A 19,671-nucleotide genomic window follows, 5' to 3' on the forward strand; every position below is an offset into this window, starting at 1 on the left:
TAGTGTGTATGTGTATAAATAATGTATTTCCATTTGACATTGTTACAAATAATACAAGTATGTAGTTTTTAAAGCATAGTGCTTGCTAGTTGATTTTTTTGGCCAGGATTAGGATAAAATCAAGAATTCCAGTAAAAGTCATTGTGGCATAATATTTCTTAAAAGAGCAGAAGATGAAACTGTGATTTGAGGGAGAGGATATAGTCCAATGGCACTTTGCTCTATTTCTGAGAAACACTTTTTTTTTTTTTTTGAGAGATGGGGTTCTTACCCTGGCTGGTCTCGAACTCCCGGCCTCAAGCGATCCTCCCACCTCGGCTTTCCGAAGCCCTGGAATTACACAGGCGTAAGCCACCGAGCCTGGCCCCTGAGAAACACATTTTATAAGAAGCTTTGCCAGCCAATTGTATACTGTTTAGCTGGTCTGAATATTTACTTTTAGGTTCTAATCTTTCTTCTGGGACAGGGTCTCTAGAAAATTTAGAGACTAGCTTTATTTCTTCCTTCCTTTATTAAAGTTTCCTTTAGGGCTTTGGGGATACACATGTGTTCTAAGCAGTCCCCATAAGTTTCTTATTCGGGCTTCCTCTTGTCCTCTCGGATCCCTAGATTCGAAAGCCCTACCCCTTCTCGTTTGTTTGCACATAATTGAGGAAGTGTTTGTGAGCTTTTTCTCCTCTAGGGTGGAGTAATGTTCCGTTTTCCAGGCGCCTGGCTCTTTGAGGCTTTCTCACTCATCCCAAGTGAGAGTATAAGAATGAGACAGATAAGCAGAGTTGCCTTGTGTTTTTCTCGGTTCAAGGATTAGGAGAGGGAATGTGTAAAGAAGTGAAATTCCTTCATGTGACAAATAATAGGTAGCTGCCTTCCATTACTCTTCATTTTTTTTGCTCTTTCACATTCCTGTGGATGGATTCCCTTGTTTGCTGTTGCTGGTCATGTGTTGCATGTTCATTTTATTTAATTGGTGATGAGAGACCAGGTTATTGCCCAGAAGTAGTTCTTAAAATGTGGGTCCCAGACAGGCAGCATGAGTCTTACCTGGGAACTTGTTAGAAATGTAAATTCTCAGGCTCACCTCAGGGGTTCCAAATTGGAAACTGTGGGTGGGACCCAGCCGACACCGTATTATCAGGTCCTCCAGGGATTCTGATGTACACTGAAGTTTGAGAATCACTGTCCTAAAGCATTGCTACTTTAATCAGAGAAGTTAGACCATTAGCTCTTAGCACCCTCAAATCTTGGTATATGTTGGCATAAAAACTGATGATTTCCTAGCTCTTGAGATCAAACACTTAAAACTTTGTATTATGTATTTGATTTTTTTGAATGTCAGTATTTCTGCAACATAATATTTTAAATTTAAAGTTGATAATGCTTTTACTTGGTTTATTGACATGGATTTTTTTGGGATTTTTGTTGGTTGTTGTTGACTCATCAACTAAATGAATGTGGTGGAGAGGAAGTACTATGTAGTTCCCACTCTTTCACTGTAGCATTTTTTCTTTTTTATCACTGTTATTTCCCTCCTCCAGTGCCGACTACTGCAGTTGTTCCCATTGAGTCAGTCTGCCAGTGGGTGACACTAGCTTTGTGAATCAGCCTGTGCTGGCGCCGTGCACTCCCTGAGCTGCCTTCTGCTTTTCATGGAGTAGCGACAAGTCTGTGCCATGAGACAGTCGGGCTTCTCAGCTCTGCTTTCAATCCTTTAAATAACACATTTTCTTGAAGCCTTGAGTACTGTCTGGCAGTAAAGCGAAGCCTTAAAAACACAGAACAGAAAACCAAAGTCCTTTGTGCTATGGGCTAAAAACTGAGATGAATTTAGAGAACAAGACTTTTAGAATATTGATTATTCAAGAACAGGTTAGAAGTCAAGAAATGCAGATGTTCTTACCCAAGTAATTAGTGCATGTTTTAATAAGTCAAGACTGGGCAAAATAGGTGCTTAGGGAGAGATTAGTGACTTGAAATATCTTAAGAAGTTTTATGTCTCTTTCTCCTAGACCTGGAAAGGAAAGAGCAAGAACTAGAGCAGCTGAAAATGGATTGTGAGCACTTTAAAGCCCGCCTGGAAACCGTGCAGGCCGACAGCATAAGAGACAAGAAGGTACCATGCTTAGGGACAGGCTCTCACCATGCCAGAAAGTGGGATTGGTTTACAGCCTTTCACTTATGATAAGCAGTGGGTCTGAATTTTTTACTCTTAATCCTCAATAAATTGTATTTGTAAATGTGTGTATTCTGAGTGTGTTGGAATGTAGTTGAACAGATGGATTTTGTAAACATTTAACACATAGGTTATTCACTTGGTATGTTTTAACTTTTATGTTTAAAAATCTGCCCTACAACATAAAGGTTCATAATTATCTGAGTTCATTTTGTGTTGCTGTAACAAAATATCTGAGACTGAGTAACTTATACAGAAAAGAGGTTTATTTATGTCGAGATTTTGGTGGCTGGAAGGTTCAAGATTGGGCATCTTTTTCTGGTGAGGGCCTCAGGCTGCTTCAAATGATGACAGAAGGGGAGCGGGCTGTGTGACGAGATCACATGATGAGAGAAAGCAAGAGAGAGAAACTGAGGAAGCCAGACTCTTTACCAGCCTGCTCTCAGGGAAACTAATCCATTCCTGTGAGAGCAAGAACTCACTCACCCTCTAGAGAGCACATTAATCGATTCATGAGGAATCCACTCCCATGACCCATACACCTCCCACTAGGCCCCACCTCTCAAGAGTGCCACATTGGGGATCAAATTTCAACATGGTTTAGATGGGGACAAACCACATCCAAACCATAGCAATAAGAATCTTGAGGGAAAAAAATGTACATAATATCTTATAGTTGGAGATAGGTGTATTAAATCAGAAGTACATGTAATTAATTTGGGGATTATTATATTTTAGCCAGTTATATTTTATATAAATATTAGATAAACTAATATTTCTTAAAAATTGCTTAACTTTTTGTGTGGCATAACTTCCTTTTCCATACAACTAGAAATATTCCGACACTATAAAATTTGGGGCCTGGATATATTTTTGTTTTGAATAATAATGGTACTAACAGGCCAAGTGCAGTGGCTCAAGCCTGTAATCCCAGCACTTTGTGAGGCCAGGGTGGGCAGTTCGCTTGCGGTCAGGAGTTCGAGACCAGCCTGGCCAACATGATCAAACCCGGTCTCTACTAAAAATACAAAAATTAGCCGGGCATAGTAGCAGGTGCCTGTAATCCCAGCTACTTGGGAGGCTGAGGCAGGAGAATTGCCTGAACCCGGGAGGTGGAGGTTGCAGTGAGCCGAAATCGTGCCACTGCACTCCAGCCTGGATGACAAAGCGAGACTCCATCTCAAAAAAAAAAAAAAAAAAAAGAAGCCATTCGAGTAAATGCATACTGAGAAGGAGGAAACAGCCACGGTAAAGTAGCTTGAAATCACTAGGGTTTTGTTGCCCTGGAACTTTGACCTTAAAATGTGGGAATATTTCACCCAGCTATTCCCTATGTATAGTTAAAAATCTTGTTCAGTAGTCCAATTTAATACAGAGGGAAGCTCCTGCAAGGTGAATACAGAGAAGCTCCTGCAAGGTGCCTACAGAGGGAAGCACCTGCAAGGTGAATACAGAGGGAAGCCCCTGCAAGGTGAATACAGAGAAGCCCCTGCAAGGTGAATACAGAGAAGCCCCTGCAAGGTGAATATGGAGAAGCCCCTGCAAGGTAAATACAGAGGGAAGCCCCTGCAAGGTGCATACAGAGGGAAGCCCCTGCAAGGTGAATACAGAGAAGCCCCTGCAAGGTGCCTACAGAGGGAAGCCCCTGCAAGGTGAATACAGAGAAGCCCCTGCAAGGTGAATACAGAGGGAAGCCCCTGCAAGGTGAACACAGAGGGAAGCCCCTGCAAGGTGAATACAGAGAAGCCCTTGCAAGGTGAATACAGAGGGAGGCCCCTGCAAGGTGAATACAGAGGGAAGCCCCCTGCAAGGTGGATACAAGAAGGAAGCTCCTGCAAGGTGAACACAGAGGGAAGCCCCTGCAAGGTGAATACAGAGGGAGGCCCCTGCAAGGTGAATACAGAGGGAAGCCCCCTGCAAGGTGGATACAAGAGGGAAGCTCCTGCAAGGTGAACACAGAGGGAAGCCCCTGCAAGGTGAATACAGAGAAGCCCCTGCAAGATGGATACAGATGGAAGCCCCTGCAAGGTGAATACAGAGGGAAGCCCCTGCAAGGTAAATACAGAGAAGCCCCTGCAAGGTGAACACAGAGGGAAGCCCCTGCAAGGTAAATACAGAGAAGCCCCTGCAAGGTGAACACAGAGGGAAGCCCCTGCAAGGTGAACACAGAGGAAAGCCCCTGCAAGGTGAATACAGAGAAGCCCCTGCAAGGTGAACACAGAGGGAAGCTCCTGCAAGGTGAACACAGAGGGAAGCCCCTGCAAGGTGAATACAGAGAAGCTCCTGCAAGGTGAACACAGAGGGAAGCCCCTGCAAGGTGAACACAGAGGGAAGCCCCTGCAAGGTGAACACAGAGGGAAGCTCCTGCAAGGTGAATACAGAGAAGCTCCTGCAAGGTGGACACAGAGGGAAGCCCCTGCAAGGTGAACACAGAGGGAAGCCCCTGCAAGGTGAACACAGAGGGAGGCTCCTGCAAGGTGAACACAGAGGGAAGCCCCTGCAAGGTGAACACAGAGAGAAGCCCCTGCAAGGTGAATACAGAGGGAAGCCCTTGCAAGGTGGACACAGAGGGAAGCTCCTGCAAGGTGAATACAGAGGGAGGCTCCTGCAAGGTTGCTGTAACAAGGCCATTTCTCTTCTAGCAGCTGCCTTATCTGTAGCCTTTGCTGTAGTCTCTGTCCAGGCCTGTACAGATCATAAGGAAGGACTCTAGAAACTTATTTTATTATTTTTATTTTTTTTGAGTCAGGATCTTGCTCTATTGCCAGGCTGGAGTGTAGTGGTGCAATAATAGTTGCGGTAGCCTCGACCTCCTGGGCTTAAGCGATCCTCCTCCTTGACCTCCAGAGTGGCTGGGACTACAGAGATGTGCCATGATACCCAGCTAAATAAATTTAATTAATTAATAAATTTTTATTTTTTACAAGAACAATTCTATTGAAGTACAATTTTTAAAACAATTTTAAAAATTTTTTATAGAGATGGGGTCTCACTATGTTGCCCAGGTTGGTCTTGAACTCCTGGGCTCAAGTGATCCTCCTGCTTTGGGCCTCCCAAAGTGCTGGGATTACAGGCATGGGCCACTGCACCTGGCTCTGGAAACTTATAGAATTGAGGACCCAGGAAAGAATCCAGGGACTAGATCCTAAGTTAAATTATTGCTAGAAAGTACTTTTTTTTTTTTTTTGAGACAGAGTCTTGCTCTGTCGTCCAGGCTGGAGAGCAGTGGCGCAATCTCAGCTCACCACAACCTCCACCACCTGGATAGCTGGGATTACAGGCGCATGCCACTACTCCTGGCTGATTTTTGTATCTTTTTAGTAGAGATGAGGTTTCGCCATGTTGGCCAGGCTGGTCTTGAACTCCTGACCTCAGGTGATCTGTCCACCCTGGCCTCCCAAAGTGCTGGGATTACAGGCGTGAGCCACTGTGCCTGGCTGCTAGTAAGTACTTCTGTATGAGTGAAAAATCACTAGGAAAAGGCATAAAGTATTGAGTTCAATATGTGAGAAAAGGTCAGAAACAAAGTATGGAACCAAAATCATAAAGTGTGATGTATGAGCAAGCAGCTTCCGAACCCCTAGAGAAAGGCTACTCAAACAAGGAAGACTTTGTTCCTGGCCATGGTGGAGATGTTTCCTCCACAGAGATTTTGTAGGGTCAGTGGAGGAGGTGCACTGGGTCTTGATACCTGCTTATGATGTGAGGAGGCTAGGCCAGGAAAGAGTCCTGGCAGTAGCAATGTTTGGACTCTCGAGGGAAAAGATCCCAGCTTCCTGGTGAAGGCAAAACAGTTGCAGAATATTGGCCAGGTGTGGTGGCTCATGCCTGTAATCCCAGCACTTTGGGAGGCCGAGGTAGGCGAATCACAAGGTCAGGAGATCGAGACCATCTTGGCTAACACAGTGAAACCCCGTCTCTACAAAAAAAAAAAAAAAAAATATATATATATATATACACACACACACACATACACACACACAAAATTAGCTGGGCGTGGTGGTGGGCACCTGTAGTCCCAGCTACTTGGGAGGCTGAGGCAGGAGAATGGCGTGAACCCGGAAGGCAGAGCTTACAGTGAGCCAAGAAACTTTTAAAAGAAAAATTGTGGTTAAGCTAAAATAAGAAATGAACTACAGAAAGATATTGAAGAAATCTTGGGAGTTTTGTGCTTGATAAACTTGTTATGTATGAGTATTCCATTAAACTGGAAAATATACCAGGGTTTGATTATTGTTTCTTTAAAACAGGATTATTGAGGTATATTTTGTACAACAACGTTTTTTCCATTGTAATTGTATATATTGTAATTGTATAGTTTGATAGTTTTTAGTAAATTTATATGACTTTTTTTTTTTGGTTAAAATTTTTGGTCCAATCCCACTGGAAACAAAATAAATTTTTGTATATACTTACAGATTCACTAGAAGTTGCAAAAAGTCCAGGGAAGTTACCTATACCCTTCACCCAGTTTCCCCTAGTGGTGACATCTTGCATAACTGTAGTAGAAGATAAAAACTAGGAAATTGGAATTGGTACAATTAACAGAGCTTTCAAGTTTCACTAGTTTTCACCTGCACTTCTTTGTATTTCATCATTCCTGTATGTACTCATTTGTGTGTGTACATATGTACATAATTCTGTGCAATTTTATGACATTTGTAGATTCATGTAGCTACGACCACACTCACAGAACTGTTCCATCACCATAAGGCTCCTTGGTGCTACCCCTTTATGGCCACATCCACCCCATTCCCTCTGCGTAGCCCCTGGCAATCACTAGTACATTTTCCATCTCTCTAATTTTCTTATCTCAAGAATGTCATAACGTGGAATAACCTTTTGAGACTGACTTTTCCTTGAGACAGGGTCTCACTGTGTCACTCAGGCAGTGACATGCAGTGGCAAGATCATGGCTCGCTGCATCCTCAACCTCTTGGGCCCAAGCAATCCTCCCGTGTCAGCCTCCCAAGTAGCTAGGTCCACAGGCACATGCCACCATGCCCAGCTAATTTTTTTTTTTTTTTTTTTTTTTTTTTTGAGACAGAGTCTCGCTCTGTCACCCAGGCTGGAGTGCAGTGGCCGGATCTCAGCTCACTGCAAGCTCCGCCTCCCGGGTTCACGCCATTCTCCGGCCTCAGCCTCCCAAGTAGCTGGGACTACAGGCGCCCGCCACCTCGCCCGGCTAGTTTTTTTTTGTATTTCTTAATAGAGACGGGGTTTCACCGTGTTAGCCAGGATGGTCTCGATCTCCTGACCTCGTGATCCGCCCGTCTCGGCCTCCCAAAGTGCTGGGATTACAGGCTTGAGCCACTGCGCCCGGCCTGCCCAGCTAATTTTTAATTTTTTTGTGGAGACAGGTTCGCTATGTTGCTCAGGCTTGTCTTGAACCCCTGGGCTCAATTGATCCTTTGGCCTTGTCCTCCCAAAGTGCTGAGATTACAGGCATGAGCCAAGGGTGTCTGGCAGAGACTGACTTTCACTCAGATACATCCAAGTTGCATGTATTGTTAGTTTCTTTCTTTTTATTGCCTCATATTCCATGGTATGTATATGTTGCGATTTGTTTGCAATATGTTGCAATTCCTCCACTGAAAGAAGTTTGAATAGTTTCTACGTTTTTTTTTTTCTACTACTGATAAAGACACTAGTAACATCCATGTATAGGTTTTTGCGTGAATGTGTGTCTTTATTTTTGTGTGATAAATGCCTGAGAGTACAGTTACTGGGTTGTATGGTAAGTGGGCATTTAGTTTTGAAAGAAATTGCCAAATTGTTCTCCCGAGTGGCTGTACCATTTTATATTCTCACCAAAAATATATAAGTGATTCACTTTCTTCATGTCCTAACCAGCATTTGGTGTTATCTCTATTTTGAATCTTAGTCATTTTGATAGGTGTGTTTTGGTTTTAATTTGCATTTCCCTAATAGCTAATGATGTTATGTTGAACATCATTTCGTGCATTTATTTTCTGTCTGTGTATTCTTTTTTATGAAATGTTTTTTTCATGTCTTTTATCCGTGTTCTAATTGGATTTTTTCCCTTTTCGCTTTTGCGTTTGAGCTCTTGATATATTCTAGACACAAGTCCTTTGCTGAATACATGTTTTGCAAGTCTTTTCTCCCAGTCTGTAGCTGCTCTTTTCATCTTCACAGCTTCTTTCAAAAAGCAAATGTTTTAAATTTTGATGAAGTCCAATTTACTGATTTCTCCTTTTTATAGACTATTTTCTTGTTGTTATATCTAAGAATTTTTCACATAGCTCTAGGTCCCCACAATTTTCTCCTGTTCTTTTTTCTTAATAGTTTTATAGTTTTACATTTTGCATTTAAGTCTATGATTTATTTTGAGTTAATTTTTGTAGAAAGTATGAGGGTTAAGTCCAGGTTAATATTTTCTTCTTTGGCTTATCATTGTCCAGTTGCTTCAGCACTATTGCTCAAAAAGACTCTCCTTCGTTGAATTGCTTTGGCACCTTTGTCAAAATTCAGTCATACCGACCTGGGTCTGTTGTAGGTTCTCTACTCAGGTGCTTTGATCTGTTCCTCCACCAATGATACATTGTTTTGATTACTGTAGCGACATAGTAAGCCTTGACACTGGATAAAATGATTCTTCCCATTTCATTCCTCTGTTTCAGAGTTGCCTTAACTATTCTAGCTCCTTTGCTTTTCCACATACATTTTAGAGTCATCTTGTTTGTGTCTACAAAAGCCTTGCTGGAATTTTAATAGAAATTGTGGTGTATTTGTAGATCAGTTTGTAGAGAATTGATATCTTTACTATATTGAATCTTCCAATTCATAAACATAGCATGTCTCTCCTTTTCTTTAAGTTGTCTTTAATTTCTTTCATCAGCAGTTTATAATTATTTTCAGCATCTAGATTTGTGTTAGATTTTTACCTAGTTATTTTCAGCATAAACATTTGTATTAGATTTTTACCTAAGTATTTAATTTTATTTGGAGTAACTGTAAATGGTATTGTGTTTTTAATTTTGGTTTCCATTTTTTAGTTAGTACATAGAAATGTGATTGCTTTTTGTTTGTTTATCTTGTCCCCCAGGCTGCAGTGCAGTGGTGTGATCTCGGCTCACTACAACCTCCACCTCTCAGGTTCAGGCAATTCTCCTGCCTCAGCCTCTTGAGTAGCTGGAATTACAGGTGCACGCCTCCATGCCCGGGTAATTTTTGCGTTTTTAGTACAGACACGATTTCACCATGTTGGCCAGGCTGGTCTTGAACTCCTGACCTCCAGTGATCCGCCCGCCTTGGCCTCTCAGAGTGCTGGGATTACAGGCGTGAGCCACCGCGCCCAGCCCCTGTGGTCTTTTTGAACTCATTTATGACTTCTAGGAGTTCTTTTATAGATTTCTTGAGATTTTCTACGTGGACAGTCATGTCATCTACAAATAGGGGCTGTTCTAGTTCTTCATTCTGCTTTGTATACCTTTTATTTCTTCCTCTTGCCTTCTTGCATGGCCAGAACTTCCAGCACTATAGCACTGTGCTGAATAACAGTGGTGAGAGTAGATGTCTTTGCCTTATTCCTGATCTCAGGGGAAAGTATTCAGTCTTTTAGCATTAATTATGATTTTAGCTGTAGGTTTTTGCAGATGCATTTATAAAATTGAGAAAGTCGGCCGGGCGCGGTGGCTCAAGCCTGTAATCCCAGCACTTTGGGAGGCCGAGACGGGCGGATCACGAGGTCAGGAGATTGAGACCATCCTGGCTAACATGGTGAAACCCCATCTCTACAAAAAAATACAAAAAACTAGCCGGGCGAGGTGGCAGGCGTCTGTAGTCCCAGCTACTCGGGAGACTGAGGCAGGAGAATGGCGTAAACCCGGGAGGCGGAGCTTGCAGTGAGCTGAGATCCAGCCACTGCACTCCAGCCTGGGCGACAGAGCGAGATTCCGTCTCAAAAAAAAAAAAAAAAAAATTGAGAAAGTTCCCCTCTATTCCTAGTTTGCTGAGTTCCTTTTTTCTTTTTTTTTTCTTTTTCCCCAGAGACAGGGCCTCACTCTGCAGCCCAGGCTGGAGTGCAGTAGTGTGATCATAGCTCACTGCAGCCTTGAACTCCTGAGCTCATAGGATCCAGTTGCCTGAACCTCCTGAGTCTATAGGCATATGCCACCATGGCCAGCTAATTTTTTTTTTTTTTTGAGTTTTTGTAGAGATAGGGTCTTACTGTGTTGCCAAGGCTGGTCTCTACCTCCTCTCTCTTGTCAAGTGAACCTCCTACCTTGGTTCCTTAAAGCGCTGGGATTACAGTCATGAGCCACTGGTCCTGACTGAGAATTTTTTTTTTTTTTTTTTTAATCATGAGTGATTGTTGGATTTTGTCCAATAAACTTTTAGAACATTTCCATCACATATCTGTTGCAGTTAGTCCGTGCTCTCTTGCACAGCCCCAGGCAAACACTGATTCACTTTCTGTCTCTTTAGATTTGCCTTTTCTGAATATTTTGTAGGAACAGAATTATATAATATGTAGTCTTTTGCATCTGGCATACTGTTCTGAAGGTTTATTCGTGTTATAGCATACATCATTTATTCTTTTTTATTGCAGAACAAGATTCCATTGGGTAGATGTATCACATTTTCTTCATCCATTCACCACTTGATGGCCGTTTAGATTGTTTGCAGTTTTCTTTTTTTCTTTTCTTTTTCTTTTTTATTTTATAGATATAGGGTTTCGCCATGTTGGCCAGGCTGGTCTCGAACTCCTGGCCCCAAGTGATCTGCTCGCCTTGGCCTTCCAAAGTGCTGGGATTACAGGTGTGAGCCACCTTGCCTGGCCTATTCCAGTTTTTGACTGTTATGAATAATGCCACTACAAACATTTGTGTACAAGTTTTTCTGTGGTCATATGTTTTCATTTTTCTTTTCTTTCTTTTTTTTTTTTTTTTTTTTGAGACAGGATTTCGCTTGGTCACCCAGGCTGGAGTGCAGTGGTGTGATCTCCACTCACTGCAGCCTCCACCTCCCAGGTTCAAGCAATTCTTCTGCCTCAACCTCCTGAGTAGCTGGGATTACAGGCGCGCGCCACCATGCCAGCTAATTTTTGTATTTTTAGTAGAGACGGGGTTTCACCATGTTTGTCAGGCTAGTTTTGAGCTCCTGACCTCAAGCAATCCACCTACCTCCACCTCCCAGAATGCTAGGATTACAGGTGTGAGCCACCACATCCGGCCCTGTGATTCATTTTGAATTAACTTTTTTTTGCATATGAATATTCAGTTGTTTTAGCATCAGTTGTTGAAAAGACTATCCTTTTTCCATTGAATTGCATTGGCACCTTTGTTAAAATCAATTTTTTCAGTGTTTCACTGATCTATACGTCCATCTTTAATACCAATGCCACACTGGTTCTATTTTGGTAGTTTTATAATTAGTTTGTTTTTTCCTCTAAATCAGGCACTGTTAGTCTTCTAACATTGTTCTTCTTTTTCAGACAATTTTTTAGATATTCTGAATCTTTTGCATTTCCATAGAAATTTTAGAATCAGATTATCACTTTGTACAGAAGTCGGCTGAGATTTTGATAGAGATTGTGTTGATCGGTTTGGGAAGAATTGACATCCTACCAATTTTTGAACATGGTATATCTATTTAGCCTCTTCTTTACTTTCTCTCAGTAATGCTGTGTAGTTTTCATTGTATAGGTCTTGCACTTTAAAAAATTATTCTTATTTTTGATGTTACTGGGAATGCTATGATTTTGAGTTTTTTTGTTTTTTTGTTTTTTTTTTTATATTATTGTACTGTGTGTGGAACCCTGCATTGGGGAATATCCTCCTGCACCTACCAAATGTGACTGTAGTGAGGAAAGTCCTGCCTGGTTATTCTCAGTAGTCATTTTGTGGTCGTGCAGAAGAACCACCATACCCTGACTAATTGAGATGCAGACTGCTTAAGTTGTGGGAAAAGCTAGAATTCCAAAAGGAAGTGCTGTGACATAGTTTTCTTGATGTGTCACCATGATTTGTGTTCAGCTACATACACTGGAAGGATGAATCTAGGAGTCCAGATTGTTGTTATAATGAAGACATTAAAAACTCAGAGTTGACAGGTCACATGATGCAGTATTAGCATGTGCCAGAGGTTCAGTGGCCGTTTTTTTCTTAAATACATGTGTGTATATATGTATGAATGTGTATGAATCTCTGTGTGTCAAATGCATTGTCTCCAGGTAACTATGAGCGGGCCACCCTAATCCAAGTTACGAGGTCAACAGTATTGATTTGTGGCCCCAAAGCTCTCTCTTTCCTCCAGGGGGTGAAAAGCCCCCTCTATTTTTGTCTTGTATTCATCTCTGTAAAAGAAAATCTACAACATTTAATATACTTTAACTTTGTGGTTTATGTAACTCATTATATTTGGTATACATGAATTTGACTAGGGTTTTGTATTTTTCAGTTTTTGTCTTATTAAATCAGGAAATGCTATCACCTTTTGAGGGAATTTTAGGTACCTGGTGCTGGTGGTTGGAGAGGACAGAAAGCCCCACATCACTCCAGTAGTGCACTCAAGGTGAATCCTCCAAGTGTGCTTGTGTTGTTCAGGAGGGCCATCAGGATGGCCATTCCCCGTGTTTCCCCTGTGAAGAGAGCCATGGCGGAGACTTACCCAGCTACAGGTCACCTCAGACACTGCTGGTGGGAGAGTAGGAAACTCTTCCTAGCCTCCATCTTCTTGTTAGACTGGCACTGGCTTGCTGCACCAGGGCATGAATAGGACTCCCAGACTTCACAATTCTTTTTGCCCCTCCTCCCATCTTTCCTACCTGGTCTTAGGTTTTAGGTTTTCTTTCCCTGTTTAGCTTCACAGATTATATTTTATGTTTACTGGCACTTGTGGCAATATTCTCATGAGGACTTAAGGATATGTTTATATAGAATGAGTTTTTCTAAAGTACTTTTTTTTACAAATCCTGATGTCCAAGTGCCTTTTATTTGGCGTCTGCCTCTGGCAGATGGTGTTTTTTCAGTGGAGTGAGCCATTTGGAGGAGGCAGTCTCCTGTCTTAGAAATGTTGCTCTCTGGGTAAACTGCTTTGTGAGGTTGTTTTTGTTCAGAAGCCTCGGTTGGTGCTGGTTCTGAGTATAGTCACTTGGGGCTTGAGATATTTCATGTAGTTACTTAAAGCAGATGAATTCAGCTCTGTGGGTTTATCAACCAGAATATAGTAGTATGTTCTTTCCTCAGATATTTCTCAGATGTTTTTGCCTTTGAAATTTCTTCTGTAGATATAGATTATGGCTCTCTTAGGACTGGCTTTCATTTGCAACTATTTTCTATAATTATACATGCATTTCTTTAATAAATACCTTTGTGAAAGAGGAAATGTAATAAAGATATGTCACGGTTGAATGCTATTATTTATTTTTCGATTTTGTTTTGCTTTCAGGAGAAACTGGCTCTTCGACAGCAGCTGAATGAAGCGAAGCAGCAACTTCTGCAGCAGGCAGAGTATTGTACAGAAATGGGAGCAGCAGCTTGTACCCTCTTGTGGGGCGTCTCCAGCAGCGAGGAAGTCGTCAAGGCCATTTTGGGAGGAGTAAGTATGGTCAGTGGGCTCTCTAGATATTGTTGATTAATGCTTGTATAACTTAGAGCATATAGCTTATTAAGGCATTTAAAGACTAAGTCCCTATCTTTCCATTTTCTTGTGTTCGTTCATCAGCTAGTTATTGAATACCTGTCGTATGTGGTTCATTGTAACCTGATGCAAAGTGAATGAAATAAGCCCCCTTCTCTCCAGGAGACCTTGTGGTATATGTGGACATATTACCACTTCAGTATTAATACTTTATATGTGTTTAATAAGATCAAAAGTGCTTTTATATATATTATCTCATGGTTAATATAGTATTTAATTTATTGAATATATGTTCTCTAACATATATACATGTATGTAGATGTGTGTGTGTGTACACACACACACGTACATATAGATGCAGTTGAACCTTGAGCAACATGGAGGTTAGGGGCGCTGACCTCCTGTGCAGTCGAAAACCACATAGAACTTTTGACTCTACGGTTGGCTGGAAGCCTTACTGATAACATAAATAGTTGATTAACACATTTTTTGTATGTTAGATCATCATAAAGATCTTCACCCTCATCATCTTCAAATTGAGTACATTGAAGAGGAGGAGGAAGAGTTGTTGGGTTGGCCTTGCTGTCTAAGGGGTGGTAGAGGTGGAGGAGGTGGAAGGGGAGGCTGGAGTAGCAGACACACTCAGTGTAACTTTTACTGAAGAAAATTCTTGTGTAAGTGGACCTGTGCAGTTCAAACCCTTGTTTTCAAGGTTCAGCTCTGTGTGTGTGTGTGTGTGTGAGCGTGTGTGTGAGACTGTGTGTGTGAGCGTGTGTGTGTGACCGTGTGTGTGGGAGCATGTGTGTGTGACTGTGTGTGGGAGCATATGTGTGTGTGAGTGTGTGTGTGTGTGTGAGACCGTGTGTGTGGTAGTGTGTGTGTGAGAGACTGGAAGCCTGTGTGTGTGTGACCATGTATGAGGGTGTGTGCGTGAGCTTGTGTGTATGTGAATGTGTGTGTGTGGGTGTGTTTGTGGGAACGTGTGTGTGAGAGGACGTGTGTGTGTGTGGAGCGTGTATGTGTGTGAGGAGTGTGTGTGTGAGCGTGTGTGTGTGAGTGTGTGTGTGTGTGAGCGTGTGTCTGTGTGGGGGCATGTGTGGGAGCACCTGTGTGTGTGTGGGGAGCATGTGTGTGTGTGTGGGGGGAGCGTGTGTGTGTGTGAGACCATGTGTGTGTGTGGCCGTGTGTGTGGGAGCATGTGTGTGGGAGTGTGTGGGCGTGTGTGTGTGGGAGCGTGTATGTGTGGGAGCATGTGTGTGGGGGAGCGTATGTGTGTTTGTGTATGTGGGAGCATATGTATGTGTGGGAGTGTGTGTGTGAGAGCATGTGTGGGTGGGTGGGAGTGTGTCGGAGAGCGTGTGTGTGGGTGCGTGTCTGGGGAGGAGCCTGTGTGTGTGTGAGCGTGCGCACGCACATGTATGCATGCGAGCGGGTGTTTATCAGGGAACTTCACGGAAGGGGATATATTTGAAATGGGCCTTGATGAATAGGTGGAAATGGCAGAAAGTGGGTGGGTTTGTTTTAGGACAGTGAGTACGTCAGTTGACACAGTGGAGAGTTAATGTAGTAGAGTAGTGGGGAGATAAAGCTTAGACGTAGGTTGGGATGTGACTTTGGGACTTTGAATACCGCGTTGATGATTCATCCTGTAGGTGGTAAGACTGGATTTTCCCTAAGGGTTTTTCAGTAAAAGAGTGATAGGATAAGAGCAGAATTTTAGGAAGATTCATCTGACAGTGAGTGAGGATGGATTAGGAGGTGGGGTTGTGGCACATCGGGTCTAGACAGGATGACTGATGAGGTGGTCATTCTGGCTGGTCTGGCTGGAGTAAGCTCGGCCCTCTGCAGGGGAGATGGGAAAGAAGGAACATGTATGAGAGCCATGGCAGTTGAGGCAGATGTGATGGCCGGGCAGAGTGTGTACCTGGAGGGGACAAGAGGAGCCAAAAAAGATTGGTGTTTGACTCTGGGAGCACGGCGTGATCATGACTGGAAATGAAGGTGAAGGGGGGGTGTGTGGCAGGAAACCAGTGGGAAATTACTTACTGCTAATAGAAATAACAGTTGTGTTTGACTTTAGGTGGAAAGACTAAATGTGTTTTTAAAAGTTTGTTGAGCTTTATTAGGTTTAATTTACATACTGTAAGACTATAAATACACAATTTAGTGGTTTTTAGCAAATTTCTAGAGTTGCATTAACCATCACCACAACCCAGTTTTAGATTATTTGATCATCTATGAAGTTTTCTTGTATCATTTGTAAATGCAAATATTTCCATTTTTTTAACTGGGTTAAAATGTGCATTGGTTTTAAAATTCTTCTTCAGAACTCTAGCACCCCGAAGGAAGTATCACAAAGGTTCAAACCTGGAAATGCTTTTTGCCAAGTGATGAAGATTTAAACTACCAGAGGAGCTAGTCTTTATCTCTTTTACATGTTTCCATTAAGATTTTGTTTTTGAAAAAAATTATGCTAAAGGTTTGAACACCTCTGGTTTAATGCCCAGAACAAATAGACAGCATGTTTTTCTAGTATATTTTTAATTACATTTTGAGTGAATTCTTCCCATTTTCTTTCATTATCATGTACGTTTGTCCTGTTTCATGTATCTGCATATGAAGAGCCCACCAATCTTCAGGGTAGTTTTTGTTGCTCCTGCATGCCTCAAGCTGCTTTCTCTGTTCTTTTATTTTTATTATTTATTTATTTATTTATTTATTTATTTATTTATTTGAGACGGAGTCTCGCTCTGTCGCCCAGGCTGGAGTGCAGTGGCCGGATCTCGGCTCACTGCAAGCTCCGCCTCCCGGGTTCACGCCATTCTCCTGCCTCAGCCTCCCGAGTAGCTGGGACTACAGGCACCCGCCACCACGCCTGGCTATTTTTTATATCTTTAGTAGAGACGGGGTTTCATCGTGTTAGCCAGGATGGTCTCGATCTCCTGACCTCGTGATCCACCCGTCTCGGCCTCCCAAAGTGCTGGGATTACAGGCTTGAACCACCGCGCCCGGCCTCTCTGTTCTTTTAATGGGAACTTTTAATGAGGGAATAGATTTTATAATATTCTATAATTAAAACTAGAATCTTCTGTATCCTGAACTTTTAAAATGTTTTCACACTGTGTCTGTAAAAGGATATGACACTTTGATTTCCAAACTTTCAGGATAAAGCTTTGAAGTTTTTCAGCATCACTGGTCAAACAATGGAGAGTTTTGTGAAGTCACTGGATGGTGATATCAAGGAGCTTGATTCGGATGAAAATCAGTTTGTTTTTGCTCTGGCTGGAATTGTAACAAGTAAGTGCAAGCATACCTTAGAGATATTGCATGTTTGGTTCCAGACCACTGCAATAAAGGAAATACTGCAATAACAAACGAGTCATATGAATTGTTTTGCTTTCCCAGTGTATATACAAATTATGTTTATACTGTAGTCTGTTATATGTGCAATAGCATTATGTCTAATAAACAATGTACAAACTTTAATTAGAAAATTCTTTATTGCTGAAAATGCTAATGATCATCTGAGCCTTCAGCGAGTTACAAGTTTTTGCTGGTAGAGGGTCTTGCCGTGATATTGGTGACTGCTAACTGATCAAGGTGGTAGTTACTGAAGGTTGGGGTGGCTGTGGAAATTTCTTAAAATGAGGCAACAATGAAGTTTGCCACATCGATTAACTCTTCCTTTCATGTAAGATTTCTATGTAGCGTGTGATGCTATTTGATAGCATTTTTTCCACAGCAGAACATCTTTCAAAATTGGAGTCAGCCTTCTCAAACTTGTCAACTAGGTTTATGTAATATTTTGAATCCTTTGTTCTCATTTCAATGATGTCTTAGCATCTTCACCAAGAGTAGATTCCAACTCAAGAAACCACTTTCTTTGTTCTTCCATAAGAAGCAACTCATCCGTCGTTTCTGTCACCACGTCTGTAGTTACTTACTCACACTGAAGTCATGAACCCTTCAAAGTCATCCATGAGGATTGAAATCAACTTCTGGCAAACTCCTGTTAATGTTGTTATATTGACTTCCTCCCATGAATCATGAATATTCTTTTTTGTTTTTCTGTTTTTTTGAGATGGAATTTTCACTCTTGTTGCCCAGGCTGGAGTGCAATGGTGCGATCTTGGCTCATGGCAACCTCTGCCTCCTTGGTTCAAGTGATTCTCCTGCCTCAGCCTCCTGAGTGGCTGGGATTACAGGCGTGTGCCACCATGCCCGGCTAATTTTCTATTTTTAGTGGAGATGGGGTTTCTCCATGTTGGCCAGGCTGGTCTCGAACTCCTGACCTTAGGTGATCCGCCTGCCTTAGCCTGCCAAAGTGCTGGGATTACAGGCATGAGCCACTGCGCCCGGCCGAATCATTAATATTCTTAATGGCATCTAGAATGGTGAATCTTTTTTAGAAGGTTTTCAGTTGACTTCATCCAGATCCGTCAGAGGAATCACTGTTTATGGCAGCTGTAGCCTTATGAAATGTAGTTCTTAAAAAAATAGGACTTGAAAGTTGAAATTTCTTTTTGATGTATGAGCTGAAGAATAGATCTTGTTTTAGCAGGCATGGAGTCAACATTACTCTCTTTGCACCTCTCCGTCATGGCTCCTGATTGACCAGGTGCATTATCAATGAACAGTAGTATTTGGAACGAAGTCTTTTTTTCTGAGCAGTAGGTCTCAACAGTGGGCTTAAAATATTCAGAAAACCATGCTGTGAACAGGTGTGCTGTCATCCAGGCTTTGTTTTTCTATTTCTAGAGCATAGGCAAGAGTAGATTTAGCATAATTCTTAAGGGCTGTAGTATTTTCGGAATGGTTAAATGAGCATTGACTTTAAATGAGCATTGACTTCAATTAAAGTCACCAGCACCTTTTGCCCCTAACAAGAGAGTCAGCCTGTCTTTTGATACTTTAAAGTCAGGCATTGACTTTTCTGTAGCAGTGAAAGTCCTAGATGGCATCTTCTTCCAATAGAAAGCTATTTTGTCTACATTGAAAATCTCTTGTTTAGTGCAACCACCCTCGGCAATGATCTTAGCTAGATCTTCTGGATAACTTGTTGCAGCTTCTCCATCAGCACTTGCTGCTGCATGTTGTACCTTTATGTTATAGAGACAACTTTTTTCCTTAAACCTCATGAAGCAAGCTGTACTAGCTTTCAGCTTTTCTTCTGCAGCTTCCTCACCCATGTCAGCCTTCATAGAATTGAAGAGCATTAGGGCTTTTCTCTGGATTAGGCTTTGGCTTAAGGGATTTTTGATGATTTTTGATCTTCTATCTAGAATACTTGGGCTTTCTCCATATCAGCAATAAGGCTGTTTTGCTTTCTTATCATTCATATGTTCACTGGAATAGAGCTTTTAATTTCTATCAAGAACTTTGCAATTATAGTCGTAACTTGGCTGTTTCGTGCAAGAAGTCTTAACTTTCAGCAGGTCTCAGCTTTGGCCATGCCTTCTTCACTAAGCTTAATCATTTCTAGCTTTTTCTTTCAGACGTGTACCTCTTTCTTTTGCTTGAACATTTAGAGGTCATTGTAGGGTTATTAACTGACCTAATTTCAATATTGTTGTGTCTCAGGGAATAGCAAGGTCCTAGGAGAGGGAGAGAGATGGGAATGGCCAGTCATTGGAACAGTCAGAAGATTAGTAACATGTATTGATTAAATTTGCTGTCTTATGTGGGTGTGGTTCATGGTGCCCCAAAACAATTACAGTGGTAACATCAAAGATCATTGATCGTGGATGACCATAACAGATGTAATAATAATGAAAAGTTTAAACTATTGCAAGAATTACCAAAATGTGGCACAGAGGCATGAAGTAAGCACATACTGTTGGAAAAATGGCACCAACGGACTTGCTCAGTGCCGGGTTGCCACATTCCTTCAATTTGTA

At 41.9% G+C, this 19,671-nt stretch overlaps 1 protein-coding gene across 8 annotated transcripts in view; it reads left to right on the plus strand.

The window, feature by feature from the left end:
• The window catches only part of HSF2BP (heat shock transcription factor 2 binding protein), a 121,698-nt gene that overhangs the window by 9,967 nt on the left and 92,060 nt on the right, over positions 1 to 19,671 (plus strand). For 3 of the 8 annotated variants that reach the window (XM_005548580.4, XM_074033939.1, XM_074033938.1), the window contains exons 4-6: positions 2,007 to 2,110; positions 13,583 to 13,732; positions 16,939 to 17,071. In XM_005548580.4, the coding sequence (XP_005548637.1) occupies positions 2,007 to 2,110; positions 13,583 to 13,732; positions 16,939 to 17,071 (387 nt within the window). Of the gene's footprint in view, positions 1 to 2,006; positions 2,111 to 13,238; positions 13,364 to 13,582; positions 13,742 to 15,506; positions 15,776 to 16,938; positions 17,072 to 19,671 lie in introns of those variants that run through there. The other 5 variants (XM_005548579.4, XM_074033937.1, XM_074033940.1 and 2 more) reach the window with 4 other exon arrangements.

The sequence above is a fragment of the Macaca fascicularis genome, chromosome 3 (genome assembly GCF_037993035.2).
Source record: "Macaca fascicularis isolate 582-1 chromosome 3, T2T-MFA8v1.1".
NCBI classification, from domain to species: Eukaryota; Metazoa; Chordata; class Mammalia; order Primates; family Cercopithecidae; genus Macaca; species Macaca fascicularis.